Source organism: Egretta garzetta, unplaced genomic scaffold (assembly GCF_000687185.1).
Source record: "Egretta garzetta isolate BGI_Z169 unplaced genomic scaffold, ASM68718v1 scaffold293, whole genome shotgun sequence".
NCBI classification, from domain to species: domain Eukaryota; kingdom Metazoa; phylum Chordata; class Aves; order Pelecaniformes; family Ardeidae; genus Egretta; species Egretta garzetta.
The window spans coordinates 1,578,004-1,594,234 of record NW_009259318.1 but is presented as its reverse complement, the minus strand read 5'-3'; the positions used below and the strand labels follow the sequence as shown (position 1 = coordinate 1,594,234).

General features: G+C 38.6%; 1 protein-coding gene across 1 annotated transcript in view; it reads left to right on the top strand.

The window, feature by feature from the left end:
• ANO2 (anoctamin 2) overlaps positions 1–16,231 on the top strand; it is a 198,376-nt gene that overhangs the window by 88,468 nt on the left and 93,677 nt on the right. The window contains exon 14 of the mRNA XM_035892080.1: positions 12,084–12,167. Coding sequence (XP_035747973.1) covers positions 12,084–12,167 — 84 coding nt within the window. The remainder of the gene's footprint in view (positions 1–12,083; positions 12,168–16,231) is intronic.

Here is a 16,231-nt window from a genome sequence, read left to right as displayed (position 1 = left end):
CCCCCCCCCAGTTTGTGTAAAAAGGGATATAGCCATCAATAAAGCAGGGGTAGAATCCATAGCCTCTTCTACTTGTGAAGGACCTGGTGAAGAAATACTGAGGGACTCTAATTAATGATATGGGGAGTAGAAACTATTGGCCTCCCATGAATCTTCAGAAATTGTATTTCTATTACTCAGGACGTCCCTGCTTTATTTTTGGGGGGTGGAAGAGTTTTTACCTCATTTTACCAACAGTCCTGTGTAAACTGAAATAGAAATGCAATTATAAAATATTAAATCTTAGAACTTGGAGCAGAACTCAGAAGAATAAATGGACAGAAAGTCCACACTAACTGAAATGCCAATGAGGGGAGGTCTGGTTATTGTTCAAATAGTCATGCTGTTACACTGTTTCAGTACAACAGGGAGGAACTTAGGTGTGTTCATTAGAAACATGCCTGGTCAGTTACAATTTTAAGTTAAAATCCTGTGCCCTGTAAAATGTTTGCAAACTTTATTTGCAAACTCTAATTCCAAAAGTCTCGTTCCTCTTTTTGCTGTTTGATGACTTTAAAAAAAAAAAAAAAAAATTGTTGAACCCTTAAGGGAGGACTTTAAGATACCCCTGTGGACTATAGCTGAGTTAAGACAAAGTAATGAGGAAGGTAGATTGGGTAAGACAGAATTAAACAGCAAACAGACTTGGTGACATTAAATAAGTTTACAGATATGCTGTGGTTTAACCCGGCTGGCAACTAAGCACCACGCAGCCGCTCACTCACTCCCCACCCTCCCTCAGTGGGATGGGGAGAGAATTGATTGCTCACCACCCACCGACCGATGCCCAGCCTGTCCCGAGCAGGGATCACTCCCCGAGCAGCCATCACTCCCCCCCTGACCGCCCAACTAACTCCCCCCCAAGCATGACGTTATATAGTATGGAATAGCTCTTTGGTCAGTTTGGGTTAGCTGTCCTAGCTGTTCTGTCTCCCAGCTTGTTATTCACCTGACCGAGCAGGAGAAGCTCAAAAAGACCTTGAGTAGCCTAAGCACTACTTAGCAACAACTAAAAACATCAGTGTGTTACCAACATTATTCTAGTACTAAATCCAAAACACAGCACTATGCTAGTTACTATGAAGAAAATGAACTCTATCCTAGATGAAAGAAGGACAAGATAGAACAGACTATTTCAGTTGGAAGGGACTTACATCAATCATCTAGTCCAACTGCTTGACCACTTCAGGCCTGACCAAAAGTTAAAGCATGTTGTTAAAGGCATTGTCCAATTGCCTCTTCAATACTGACAGGCTTGAGGCATCAACCACCGCTCTAGGAAGCCTGTTCCAGTGTCTGACCACCCTCTTGGTAAAGAAATGCTTCCTTATGTGCAGTCTAAACCTCCCCTGGCACAGCTTTGAACCATTCCCATGCTTCCTGTCACTGGATACCAGGGAGAAGAGCTCAGAACCTCCCTCTCCCCTTCCCCTCAGGAAACTGTTGAGAGCAATGAGGTTACCCCTCAACCTCCTTTTTTAAAACTAGACAAGCCCAAAGTCCTCAGCCGCTCCTCACAGGACATGCCTTCCAGCCCTTCCACCAGCTTTTTTGCTCTCCTCTGGATGTATTCAAGGACGTTAACATCCTTAAATGGTGGGGCCCAGAACTGCATACAGCACTCAAGGTGAGGCTGCACCAGTGCTGAATACAGCATATTCTATTCTCTCCTAATTCAATCATGGCTTAACTCGATCTCCTTTACTACATTTTCAATATTTTTTTTTTTTTTTGTGATCTGCTTAATTTGATGTTTTCAGCTTGTCTTTCACCATGCAAGTTATAGGACCTGAACCCTTTTCTGAAGTTCTAATAGTGTCTACTAAAATAAGCAGTATAAGGTATATTTATTTGCTTTAAAAATGGAGGAGTGAAAAACAGATTCTAATAAAATAAGTGTGTATTCACAGCTTAGTCCTCTTGGGAAAAAAATAGTAATTTTAAATGGACAATGTGTAGCTACAATATTTGGTGGTGTCTAAAATCTCTTCTTTATCCTCACTACTTCTCAGGTTTCTTGTGCCAATGAGATCTTCGTTTTGGGTTATTTTCCCCAGATGCGTTATCTCACATTTTTCCCATGCCTATTCCTATTTTCCTGTTGGGCCCATGTTTCCAATTATTTTTTATCTCTTCATATGTTCTTTTTACTGCCTTTTTGTTGGGTTTCAGCACACCTTCCAGGGAATCTTCTATCACCTTCATTAAATTCCTTTTAACACTAATTATTTAATGATCCTAGGATAGGCCTGATCTTCTGAACAAGTCCTTTCAACACTAGATTTAAGTGCTATGTTTAGGAGGATAAGAGTTTTATTAGGATAGTTGGGGAAGGAATGTTGAAAAATGGATGTTATCCCTCAGGCCTTAGGAGAAACTATTTAGTACCAGCTGTTGCCCCATTAAAAAAATTTACACATGAAGTCACACTTTAAATATGTTTTAATTTGTAAACTGTAAGAACCAAAGCAGGTAATGATTCATTTGCTTGCCAAGAAATTGGTAAAGATATATTATTACATTTTTTTTTGTTTCAAAAACTGTTGATCCAGAGATGTGCTACAATTTGCTGGAGCTCTAGTTAATTTTCCTCTTTTATTTCTCTTCTACCAGACATATCAACATGCTTTCTTTGCCTTGTTTTTATTCATTTTCCATTATAATGACCTCCTGTTCCCTTTCCAGGACTGAATTGTCTACAAGCTTCAAAGCTGATTCCTCATAGGTAGTCTTGATTCCTCAGGATGTAGTGATGGGCTACTCCAAGGCTGGGTGGCATGAGTTCTTTCCTCCTGCAGTCCCCTGAGTTCAGAGAGGAGGCTCATACCTTCATGTTCCTTGCTAAGCACAGAGGCAGGAAGTTGCTTGGAGGGTGAAGCTATGGAGGAGTAGCTGGAATGGGGTCTTGGAAGACCTTTGCAACACAGCTCTCTACTGTAGTTGTTTTTGCTCAGGGCATAGTCATGGCATGTATGATGGAAAATAGGAGCTACTGGTAGAGGAAAGGAACAACAAGGAAGAAAGTCCTGCTTTCTAATAGTTCTTTGTTATGACATACTGCATCCTTTCTCCAGCACTGCCCCTCTAGGAACAGGGACCATCTCTAGGCCTTTCCTTCTCCCTCTCCCACTTCCCAGTGACCCAGGAGATCCAGATGGGTAAGCAGGGTTTGCCAGAAATGTGCTTTTTGCAGAACAGGCAAGATATGGAGTGAGGATAGAGGATCTTGTACTGCAAGAGAGTGTGTGTTCTGAGGGAGACAGGTATGAGGAAGTGGAAAGGGACTTTGTCCTCTCCCAGAGTCTCACAAACCCTTTCTGCCTTTTTCAGGTCCCCCAAAGTCACAGTACTCCTCCCAACTCTCTCATGGAAAGGTCTCTTACACAGCATTGTTTTCTCTCAGCCCCCTTTTTCCTCCCTTCTGTTGTCCTCTGTTGCACCTAACAAAATCAGTTTTCCTCTGCACTGAGGATGTCTTGGGCTGATTCAGTATTAGGTAAATTAGACATGCTGCCAGCCTCCAAGATCAACCTGCCATTGGTGTTAACAAGGAGATCAGAATCTGGTCCTAGTTCAGGCAGTTGCTCCATGAACCTCAGCACCACATCACTATATATTCTCTTGTGTGGGGAAAGAACTTTCTTTTTAAGGAAATGAGGTTTTTCTTTTAAATTTAAAATGTATTTTACATTTATGCGTGCGTATGAATGGAGGCTGCCATTTTTCTAACTCCAACTGCATATGTAAATAATGTGGAAATGTGTTAAGAAACTCTTATTTTAATGAACTAGTATAAAGGGGCCTAAATGTCCTTTATCATTCCATGAAGTCTTTTATTACTAGGTCTTGTTACTTATTCTGTGATTTTTTCCCATGAAGTGTCATTGACACAGGAAGATTAATCAAGACTAAAATAAGATGGAAGGAGAAGTAGCTCTTCTTTCAATCTACACGATGTACTAAACCCAGTGGAACTTGGGAAGGGTTTTTAAAATTTAAGAATAATACTTTGTGATATTGTTTAATGAGAGCCAAAATTGCCAGTTGTGTAAAATGAATGCAGAGTTTCAGAACTTATCATATGTCAGCAATCAGAATTGTTTCCTATTCTTTAGTTTGCTTCAGGCTTTTAATTTTTTTTTTATTTTTCTTCATTTTCACATGCATATGGACCCTTATGAGTAGCACAATGTTGTTTGCTAACTCATGCGTATAAAAACTCTCCCACATTACACCTATATCAAATGTGATTATTTGGTGTGAGACAATGTATTATTGCTACATCTTTCAAAAGGCCTTGCTTTATTCCTTACTTTCCAAATAATGGAAGTAATGGAAGTAATAAGTGTGTGGTTTTTTCCTAGATTCAGCCACACACCTCTGGGTCAGAGCTATAGAAATGATTCTAACCCTTGGAAAACATAAGAACATTTATTGATTGTGGATCTTGACTTCAAATCAGTAAAACACCACTGACACTTTTTGATCTCATCTTCCTGCTTCCATCCTACTCTGCTACTTCTATTGCAAGATTAAATTTCTTCTAGGCAGTGTAGAACGTTTTTGCCATTTTTGCGTGTAGGTTTGTGTGAAAAGCTGATCTGTAGCTTGTCCGTTAATCGTTCATTACACAATAATGAAATTCTCACTATTTCTGAAGTATGACTATCACAGCATTTTCAAATATGAGTGCATTGAGCTTATTAATATATAATTAATATAAGTGCATCTTGAGCTGAGATTTTCAAAGAAGTCTGAAAGTTAGACATCCAGATTCCATTGGCTTTTCCATAGAAGGTGGGTGACCAGTCTCCTTAGACATAACAGAACAAATGTATCCACAGTGTAAATTCAGGCACCTGAACTACGCGGCACAGTTTCTAAACAAAAATCAAAAGCCTTCTCACTTTAATGGGGGATGTGATTATCTCTTTTCTGAAATTAATGGTTTTTTTGCTGAGGTGATTATCTATGAATTTATTTACCTCAGTTTATAAAATTAAGAGGCTAGGCTTTGTTTTTATTTTTCTTTGTTTTAATGTATTGGCCACATTATTCTCTGAAGTCTTTGGAAGATCTAGGCTCACAGGGTGAAGTTACACAAAATGCCCCAGTAGTTCACTGCTACCACTAGGTAGTCATCCCAGCCTTACTTTCATGCTACTAATTCTAATGTCTCACCCATCACCTGAACCTAATGACTAAAGCTGTGGAGAAGTAATTCCAGAAATAAAGTGGACAGTGTTTGTGGTGGACGGGAGCAGCGAATTAGCCAAGATTTCACACAGTATAATCAGGGCATTAGGCAGGGGAAGAGAAGAATCTGTGGGTTAGGAAGACCCTTTTAGCAATGATGAGCCATTAAATCAGCTCATCTGTAGTATGCAACTTCATCTATAGATTGCAGCTGTGTAACAGCTTAAGCCAATCTGACTCCACACTACCATAGTGCTACTATCCCAGCCATGCAATCTTGTTCTCCTTCTTACATGCATGCTGGCAATCATACAACTGAGTGGTGAACAATTCAGACAGCTGATACAGCTGAAGGGTAGCTGGGGGTATGAGGGGTAGGAGTTTTTATCCTGGTTATACCATGCAGCTGCATGTGCACTGCTGGCAGTGTAAGGACAGAAATGGAAATGTGTGGCTACTGCAAGGTGAAATTGAGTTTGAGAGTATGGGAGCCCAGGCTTAGATTGGCTTATGCTGCTGTGAAACTCAAGCCATTGAACTCAAGCCTCCAGCATAAAAACTTTTAACTACAAATTCAACATTTGTCTTTGCTTCAAGTAAGTTGTTTTCATGAACATTCCTGGCTGTAAATCCAGTCACTGGGATATTTATGGGAAACAATTAAAAGAGACACTGCTACGGCTGAAAGAAATTAATAAAGACTGAACAAATATTTGTGGTCAGAGATAGATTTTTAGTTCAATTAGATTTTTATTATCTGTATTTCTCCACATGAGAGGGGAGCCAACATTATAATGTGGATCATGGTTCAACTAGAAAAGTACACAAAGGTTTGGGAAGACCATGGTTGGTCAGAATATACGCCTTCTGGAACCAGAAAATTCTGGATATTATAAAGCTTTTGTTAACTTGTGTCTGATGTAGATGCTTTAAGATGTTCTAGGAAGTATGCCTTGAAATGTGATATAGAGTCACATTGGTTTTGCCTAGTAAGCCAGGTTGCCTGTAAGCCATGGGTTCCAGGTGCACAGAGGCTGAAAGGAAGAAAACTCCAGGGAAATGAAAATTCCAGAAATATCCTAAATAGCCCATGCTGAGGAAATACTATTTCATAAACAAAAATCCTATCTGATATTACCTGGAAGAGAGTTTCATGTGTGGCAGAAAAACTGGGCTACTTAAGAGGCACTCTATCAAAAATGGGAGACACTGATATACTTTGAGATGTACCATGCGAGAAATGTTCTTATTTTACATTCACTTATCTATCTCTGGTAAGGGCAGGATAGGGAAACTAATGACATTTGCAGTAGTTCTATCTATGGGATTGATATAAGTACTATCTTGTAAGATTGATTTAGCATTCAACTTTGGCAGTCACTTGCCCACTCAATCGTAGATCTAAAATCTATGACCTTTGCCAAGCTGCAATAGGATGAATCTACAAAATGTTTGCCTCTTTCATGCATCAGTGGCCTTCTCTTTTAGCCTTCTCTCTAAGTTTCTTGGGATCACTGTGGTGTATAGTGTGTAATACATAGCCTCGAATCAATGACAAGTTCAAGACTTAGTGTCTCATGATTGTGATCATGCTTAGGAGAAAAATACCTTTTCCTAGCTAGAAGAAACTGTTGGCTTCTAACCCTGCTAATTTGTAGGATATTTTATCTTGAGACCATAATGTTATGTTTTGTGAAACAGCTATTTTAGATCACAGTTAAAGGATTTTGTCGTGTTTATTGTATTTCTTTTTGTGAGAGCTACAAATCTGTAATCCATCTAAAGTACACTCAATCTTAAATATTGACAGCGAAAAATTTCCATAAACACACTCCTCTAAAGAGTTCCTCCGCAGCCAAGCGTTCCCACACATCATCAGACAAAAAACCAAGAGAACAGTGCCCAAAGGGGAAACAACCCATTCTTTAAGAACATTTCTTTGGAGAAGGGGTTCTATGCTTATATAGTGGCTAAAGTGATAGGGTCCTAGTCCATGACTGCAACTACTCCATACTACCATATGACAACTAAAAACAATAAACATGACAGTGATATGCACAGACATTTTAAATTTTCTAGAGTCAAGGTAATATTTTATCAAGGTTAGAGCAATAAGGTAAGCTGGAAGTTGTTCTACTGACAACCTGGGTGATGCCCCATTTTAATGTGCTAGCATCCAACTTGTTTCTTCTTTGTGTTTGTCAGTTTATTTGTTTAAGCAATGACTTATCATGCAGTAAAACAAACAATGTTAAGCAAAATTTTGAATACCATAGCTCAATGGACATCTGGCTTCACACAATTCCACTTACTGATGTTGGTATATTTAAATGGGTTGAATTTGAATTGAATAATGAACAAAAATAAATTATCCTGTGTTCTGCTACAGTTACCCACAAAATGTGATAACTTGACATTGCAATGGCAGCATTTGGTTGTTTGGTCTTAAGGGCACTTAAAAATCTGAGGCCATATTTCAAAATTTAGTTTTGAAGGTAATCTGCCAAAGCACTACTACTGGTCTTGCTCTTTGGGAGCAAAGGTATTATATCTATCTATCTATCTATCTATCTATCTATCTATCAAATATATTTCCATAATATACCTTATGGGTTATTTTGTTTTCACTACTTAAGTTTTATGTTGCTTTCCAATATCTTTGATAGCTGAGTTCCTATGGACTTTTACAGTGGTTTTTGTCTTTTAACATCCCTAAACTTGTAATAATATTAGATGACTTATTCAAGCTTTTGGTTTAATTTTACATAAATCAGCTTTATTGTCCAAGCGATCTGGACTAAAAAGATTGTGAACATATACCAGTGATCCCTTCAAACATCCTGAGATATAAAAGTACTTTTCCTTGGATGAGCATCCCATTACAAGGACAGTCTAAACAGATCATTGGTGTGAATGATAATCTCTTCCTTAGCCTTCTCCCCCCACTCCTGACTGTGTCATCAACATAAAAAATAGAGGATTTTAATTCTTTCTTTTGTAATAATTAGCTCTCTTGCAGCATAGAATATCCGGGCTTTCTGTTCTGTTCATTCCAAGTTTCCATCTTGATTTAGGGCAGCAGATGGATCATTCCAGTTCTCATTTGTGGAAACCTTCCTTCCTTCCTACCAGCGTGCACTGCTTTGCTGCTCTGCTTGTGTTCAGCGTATTAGGATAAGGCTGTTCAATGAATTCTCAGTGTTTCTTTGACTTTCCTTTAAATGTAAAAAAGAAGCAGTGGGATGGCTTATTTTTCACTGATAACTCCTCTGATCTGTTAATCTGGGGTAGTTTCTAAGGTTCTATTTTTGCTTAACAACCCAGATGTGTTTGTCATGCATCCTTTGTAAAATTCCATTATCGCATTCTTCCTAAATCAAAGAGAAATTAAGGGGAGATCCATTCTCTTTATATATTCTTATCAAACTGGATCATTACCTACACAGCCTTAATTTGCAATGTAGTGTGGATACACATGTTGTATGCTTGAAGAAAATCCTGGAGACCATTCTCAGGGAAAATTCCCACTGACGTCAATATGAGTTTTGTTTTAGTAAAAATGTCATTATTTGGCTCAGGATGGGAATTATCGTTTTCAACTCTGAGCACTCATTTGGCCTCAAAGTACCTTGGCTCACATGGTTTTCAATAAGTGTCTGGCAGCTGTACTGGCAAACTTCCAGCATCGTGAGATTCATATTTATCCCTACATGGACATTTGGCCTTCTTCAAGTCATCACAACTATTTCTAGCTTATTGTCCTAAGTGTAGAACTCTTCCCATTTTCAGACAAAGAATTGATTCTGAATCACACTCTTTTTACATCAGAGAGGAGCTGTTCCTTTACATCCATGTATATATGATCAGGACCAAGCACCTCTAAATCTGCATTGCAAAGAATTGTTTCATGCAATGTACTCACAAAAAGAAGATATAGATACATGCATTCTAGGAGATGCTATGATCTGTTCAGTCAAGGGTAAGATGATTTAGCAGGTTCAGTGAAGACAGATCAACTAATTTGCCAATATAGATGTAGGTGTATGAAATGCAGTTAAAAGGACATTGAAATGTCTTACTAGGAACACTAAACATAACTTGACCAAGCTTGAATATGTATATGCACTCAAAGCAAAACTGTCAATAGCAAAATATTAAGTTACAGTACAAAGTTTTGCTTGGCATTTGATTTTCTCACCCTGTTTCCTTTCAAGGCAATTTTCAAAAGTTGCTCTGGCCACTGGCAGCTGCCCCTGCTGTCCCAGAATGCTTTGCTTAGCAGAAAATAAGAAAAAACGAGGAAAGCCAATTCAACTCTGCAGGTGTTTCCATAGTGTGATTAGGTCTCCTCAGTTTTTTACAGCTTCATTTATCTCATTTCCCTACTTTCATCAAGTTGTCTCCTCTCATGTAGCCATCCATGCCTGATGCCTTCATCCCTTCTTCATTTAAGCCTAAAGATATTTCTTCCATGTGATCTTTAAACCTTATCTAAGGAACCATGATGCAAATTAATGTAAATCAACAAGCTAGCAAAAACCTACAAAACGTCAACATACATGCATTGATCACACCATGTTTAAATGCTTATTGTTGTAACTTTGTCTTTCTTTTCCCCATCCTGCTCACCACCATTTTTGCTGCTAATCAACATTAGTAATGTCAGAGATTACCCATGCCTCATTATTTCTTGGAGTTCCACATACACTTATAGCACTTTGTAAGTAATAACAGCAGCGACTCTTCTGACAAAAAATGCTATAGTGATTCCTGAACTTCATTCATTGTGGTATTGATTTTTATCTGAGGCATAAGTAATGTAAAAGAACTCTGTGATGCAAATAGTGTAACACCTGTCCCCTTAGAACATGATTTATTAATTTGAATAGTACATGAAATTACAAGCTGTCACGCTAGCAGTTTCATTATATTTGTTTGGTATAGTCTAATATTGCTAGAGTTTCGCAGGCATAGCCGTACTTGAGTTTAGAGAAAAAAAGTTCCCTCAAGCCTCTCATGTTAGTACCAGACTCCCGGGGAACAGTAGAATGCATGTACCATTTGTGGGACTGCCTTTAGGGCAGACATGCATATGACTTGTTCATAGAGTTCAAAAAGATACAGAAATACTCATTTAAGGCAGTTATTTAAATGGTAGTGTGCTCACATACCTGCTCAATGCATCAGGAAAATCTTATGATCAGGATAAAAAATACATTGGAAGTCTCACTGTGTCTATATACTGGTGTGCAACAGAGAATGATCAAGATGGTGTCTGCAGATGGTATTACAGGTAACAGAAAATGAACAGCACATGCATCCCCCAAGGAAGACTGCTGAAGTTCCAGGCAACCCCCATTCTATTGTCCACGAGGATTAATTGATTTTTAAAGAGCTGGTTTTTATTCTCTTGATGGCTATCAGATTCATTAAAAAGTGTTAGTAAGCTGATTTTGTGACTGGGCTGATAAGCATTTTTCTAATTATAGTAAAGATGGATGGTATGACCAATGCCGTAGGAATAGCCTTTTTGTGGGAGGCGTCAGATTCAAATTCCAGGCTCTGAATTCAGAACTTGGAGGGAATGAGGGTATACATGGCATTTGTCTTTTTTATGACCTGCTTTTTTTAAAATCCTGGTAAGTTTGTGCTACCATGCTTAAGTTATGCTCTAATTTGGAAAACAAAAATATAATTTGCAAACAAACCTTGAAAGTTTATTGGTTGGGGAAACTGGACCAGATCTGACAGTCCAAGAGGGGCGAGGCAGCCATAGTTCCATGCCCCCAGGTCCAACCTATAGTGAGATTAAGCACGTATTCCTAGTAGGCATACGTACACAGAGCACATATATACACTGCATATATGCATATATATACATGGCCAGCCACACAGATCACAGAGACAGACAGACACAGCAGGAACACAAACACAGACAGAAAAATGACCTCATCCTGCTCCTCTCCCTGGTTGAGCAGGATGGAGGTCTGCTAGAGAGAATATATACATATATATACACACATATATATATATGCGTGTATGTACAATGCAGATTCACCCAGAAGCTGGGCTCACTCAGTCTGCCCAATAGCTGTCCCTGGACCCCAGTCTCCCCTATTGCTGGCACCCAGAGGTACAAGCCTGCAATGCTACAGCCCCTCTCCAGTTGCTCACTCACACATGCATCCTGCTCCCCCAGAGATGGCTGGGACTCCCCTGGTCCCCCAACAGCCAGCCCACCCTGGTCTTGATCTTGAAGATACACTCACTCACTCATATGGGTCACACTTCTAGAGTTCCCCTCCTAGAGTTCCCCAGACCCAGTGGTCTCTCTGGCATTTGGCTGGGACCCCTCTGGTCCCTCTGACAGCACACTCCACTATGGTCTCACCCTTAGAGACTCTCACCTCCCTGGCTCCCAGACACTTAATCTACTTGCAAGCTACTCCAGCTTGATTTCCACTAAAGCTTACATGCACAGTCTCACACCTGCACTTGCTCCAGTTACTGGTGGTCAGACCCCCTATATAAACCAGTAAACTATTTGCATGTGACCATCCCTTTTTATCCCCTTATCCTTCTATTTTTCACTGTTGTTCCTCCCCAAGTGACCTAGATCCCTCCTTTCCCCGCCTTTGGTTCCACTCCTCGGCATCCCATAATAAGACCTCTACGGTCCCTAAGTGCTCTTCCCCTGCATCCCATAATGTATCCCATACCTCTAGGCAATGATCCCCCTAGTTTGAAAGGTGCTGTGGTGTTGAAAGAGCTTGAATAGTGAATAAGTGACCAGAACTTTTTTTTTCTTTTCTCTTAATCACACATTGGTTGTTCTTCTCCTTTTTCAGGAGCATCCCAGACCAGAGTATGAAACTAAACTGCTGCAGAAAAAGCTGAAAAATAAAAACTTCACAACAGAAAATTCAAATGAAGTAAGATGCAACAACTTACTCTTTTCACTTATATTGGATTGTGCTTCATTATATTTTGATTATCTTTTTCTCTGTCACTGATGGATAGTTTGCAAAAGACAGTTTTTGGTGCTCTTAATCAGGCTTGTAAGTTACTTGCTAGGGGTGTGGTGTTATGCAGCCCTGCAGAGCTATTGCAAGGCTTTGAGGTCACCACTTTGCTAGCTCTGCAAAGTAAAGGAATTTGCACAGGAATATGGTTGACAGGAAGTTCAGGATCTAATCTGTAGAGTGATGAATGATTAGTAAGATAATCACAACAGGTATTATTGTAGCAATTACCTAGAATTTCAGTACCTTGTGGACAATAAAGAAAACAGCTTTTATTATAGTGATATCATTTGCACAGATAACATTGGCATCTTTAGTCATGTTACACAGTTGTGAAGTTTTGATAGCATTTCCAGTATAAATGGAAAAATAATTATTGGTGTATCAATTTTAGATGGAAGTGTGTGTAGGCTTTCTATGGCTGTTTCAAACCTAAGAACAAGCACGTTTTTCACAGTCCCCTCTTGTAAAATGCTGATTGACGTCTATTCCTTAAGCATTCATAAGTCCCTTTAGACTTTGTCCATTAAGCTTTGTTAACCATTGCTTATTCCCTGCATACCACATACACCAGCAAAGCCAAAGCATTCCAAAACCATGTCCAGTTTCCAGGTAGAAGAAAACAGTTTAATATGTTTAAACATTGAGAAACAGTATCTGAAGTGGTGAATACTCCAGTTTTCAGGTTTGGTCAAACACATTTAGCCTTGCAGCTTATGAAAGAACTTAAATATCCCTTTCTTCTGCTGATCACTGTCAAGATTTCGACATATTTCCAGTGAATCTTTCATCTCAGTGAGGCTGCTTTTCACCTGTTGGGCCTGACCAAACTCCACAGAAGATGATGGAAACATTCTCAGTAACTTTAATGGGCTTTGGATCTTGCCCAATATGAGCAGACACTCTCACATAGCAGTATGGGGAGGTCTTCCCTTACACATTAAACAGTTCTCTAGGCCTTCCAAGTGAGGGATCAAAGACTGTAAAAGGAGGATAAAGCAGCTGCTGCCGTTCAGCTTTTCATGACTTAAAGTAAGTGAAATCTGGAAACAAGTCAGCAACTGATGCTGTAGAGTATTATACTTTTATAGTCGTGAGGCAGCATTAGATTATTATCTTGCTTAAATGAGACACAAATCACAGTATTATAAATGAGAAATTAATTTAAGGTAAAAGAAAGCAATGAAAAATGCTAAGAGCATAGGTGGAAAATGAGGAACAATGTAAAGATCCAGCACTATAAAAATGGGAAGAATGCCTTTCAGACATCAAGAAGGGGATATTTCCTGGAATATTTTTTCCCCAATTACATTTTGTGCCAATGTGGATGGAAAAAGAGCACTCAGGAGAAAACATTTTTTTCAAGTTTTTGGGGCATCTGTATGCAGACTTTCTCCAGTGTTCTTACAAGAGACAAAATCTTGTTTTGGAAACTGATGTAGGTATTTTGAACTGCAAAACTCCTGATTTTGAATAATATTTAATTCTGAAAAAAAATATATTTTAGTTCATTGAGTTATTTCAGTATTTTCTGGAAAAGTTTACCAGAGTCATCTCAATCTCTTTTCTAAACTTCATTAAAAAATAACGTATACTGACATTTGCCAACAAATACTCATAGGGAGTAAACAGTCATTCATATGACAGAATGATTCATTTGGGTTGATTAATGTAAATTTCTAATAAATGCATTCATCCTGCAACTTACTATCATCTCTCCCCAAATTATTGAAATATATTCAAACTTCTGTGCAGTTTTCCATCAGTGAACGTTTTGCTTACTTATTCTGTTGCAATCACTTTTTTGATTTCTCTCAAATTCTTTCCAGCAAACAGCACATTAGTCTTCCATTGGAAGGTGTGTTGCTCAGTGGTTTGTACTTCAGTGTCTTCGGATGTTATAAGGGCAAGAAATGTTTGTGTCAGACCTACTGAAGAGGAAAAAGGCCAGTTCTTTAACTGAACTGTTATGTTTAATATAACTGTGGAAATGTACTATTACATTTTTCTTTGGAAGAGCCTGAAAAGTTAGACATTGAAAGTGATGAGTATTTAAGACTGCAGTAGTTCTTCTGCCTAATTTTTAGAGATTTTAATCTTTTCTTTTTCCTCCTTCAGATGGCTGTATGTTATACTCATTGCAAGACCATTAGCTCAGGAGCTTTTGCATGGCATGTTAATATTAAGACACAGGTTCTGTGAGGTCTCTGGTTCAGTATTTCTGTCTTGTTGGGTGGAAGCCAGGGCACAGGACTTTGTCACATTAATAGCGTGGATCTAGTGTCTGGATAGGCATCAAAGTAGAGGTCTCTGTGTAGTTGAAGATTCAGTTGAAGATTCAATTTCTTGGTTTTGTATGAATACACAGATGTCTGTGAGGTCTCAGTCTCATCATATCTTGGTTGACAGTCTAATGTCATAGCATAAGTCTCTGTGAAGTTCTGACCTGAATATTTTTAGCTAACTAGTGTAATTTAAAGGTGTATCTTTTGGGTGTGCCTGGTCGACAACTGTAGTGTGCTGTGTTGATATCAAAGGATAGGCTCTGGCACCACTGCCTAAAACTTCTCATTACTTACCTAATACGAAGTCAGAAGTCTCCAGTTCAGCAGCTGTGGCTTGTTGGGATAGAAATGATACCAAAGCTGCGGCTATTGTGAGAATGCTGATTTAGAGCTTGCTTAAAGGCATATATTTCTATAAAATTACTGGCTTTTTTCCAGTATGTTAATTCCTCTGTTCCAGTGAGGATGTGACTAGTTTTATGGCAAGAAATTGAGCTTTTATGTGGAAAGCTCTGTCTACAGTGCAATCTTTTTTTTCTTGCCTCACTCCAACAAGGAGTCCATGTGAAGCTAATTGGGTTATTTTAGCAATGAAGGGATAGGGGGTTGGTTATGGGCTGGTTTTGTGATAGCAGAAGAAAATCAACACCATTTACATACTCTCTTAAATGATAACTTGCGAATACATGTTAAGAGGAAACCTACTTCAATACGTGGTTTCCCCTGTCCACTGTTGAAGTCATTAACTTTAATGAGTGTGGAAGATTCCCAGCACCTGTCAGGGCCGGTAAACATATGAGTCACTCTACCCAGGCAATAAATTCCAAATCAGCTTGATGAGACTGGCAATAGAAAGTATTACAGATCTAATGTAATACTTGTCCAATGGGGTTTGTGTTATAGCTTTCATACAAATACTACTTAGGGTATTTTTGCTACTGTAATAAGCAAAGAAAAAAAAAATTCAGCCTACACCACCCTGTGTGGTTGAGGCAGTTTTAATAAATATTTTATTGGTTATTTTGAGAGTGGGAAAGAAGCTGTGAGGGCTCAGAGCGCTTCACAAAAGATTGGTGGGAAGTTACTCTTACAATAACACCCTAAGGTTCTACTATTTCAGAAGAGAAATCATTAGAAGCTAAAGGAGTTGAAATGTTTACATGAAACACCTCAGGTTAGGTGGCAAATGCATAGACAGTGCTTATGAATCATGACATTCATTTAAAAAAATGACAAGTTCTAGAAAACTCATTCTGGAAACCTGCAGTGATCTGGCTTATAATCAGTAGCACTATTTGATTCTTTGTGGTCACATAAATAAAGGCTTGCAATGTAGGGCTTCTTGATTCATGTGCATTAAAAGGCTTCTTTGTCCTTGCAGCAGAGATGAAGGCTTATACGTTCATACATGAATGCATGTGTCTGATAATACATTCATGCAAAAATGGCAGATGAAATTTTTGAGATGAAACAATTAATACTATTTGCTATTTTTCTTTTTTTTTTGGTACAGAACATTGAATTTCTATAACAAATATTTAACAAATAGAATAGAGTTACTGTATCTGCAGAATTAACAAAAAAAGGTGTTGGATATTTGTAAATTTCTGATAAGTTTTCCTCTGTGCAATAGTGATGTTCTCAACGGAAATGCACACAGGTCAGGAAATGAAAATTGGTCTTGTGCCT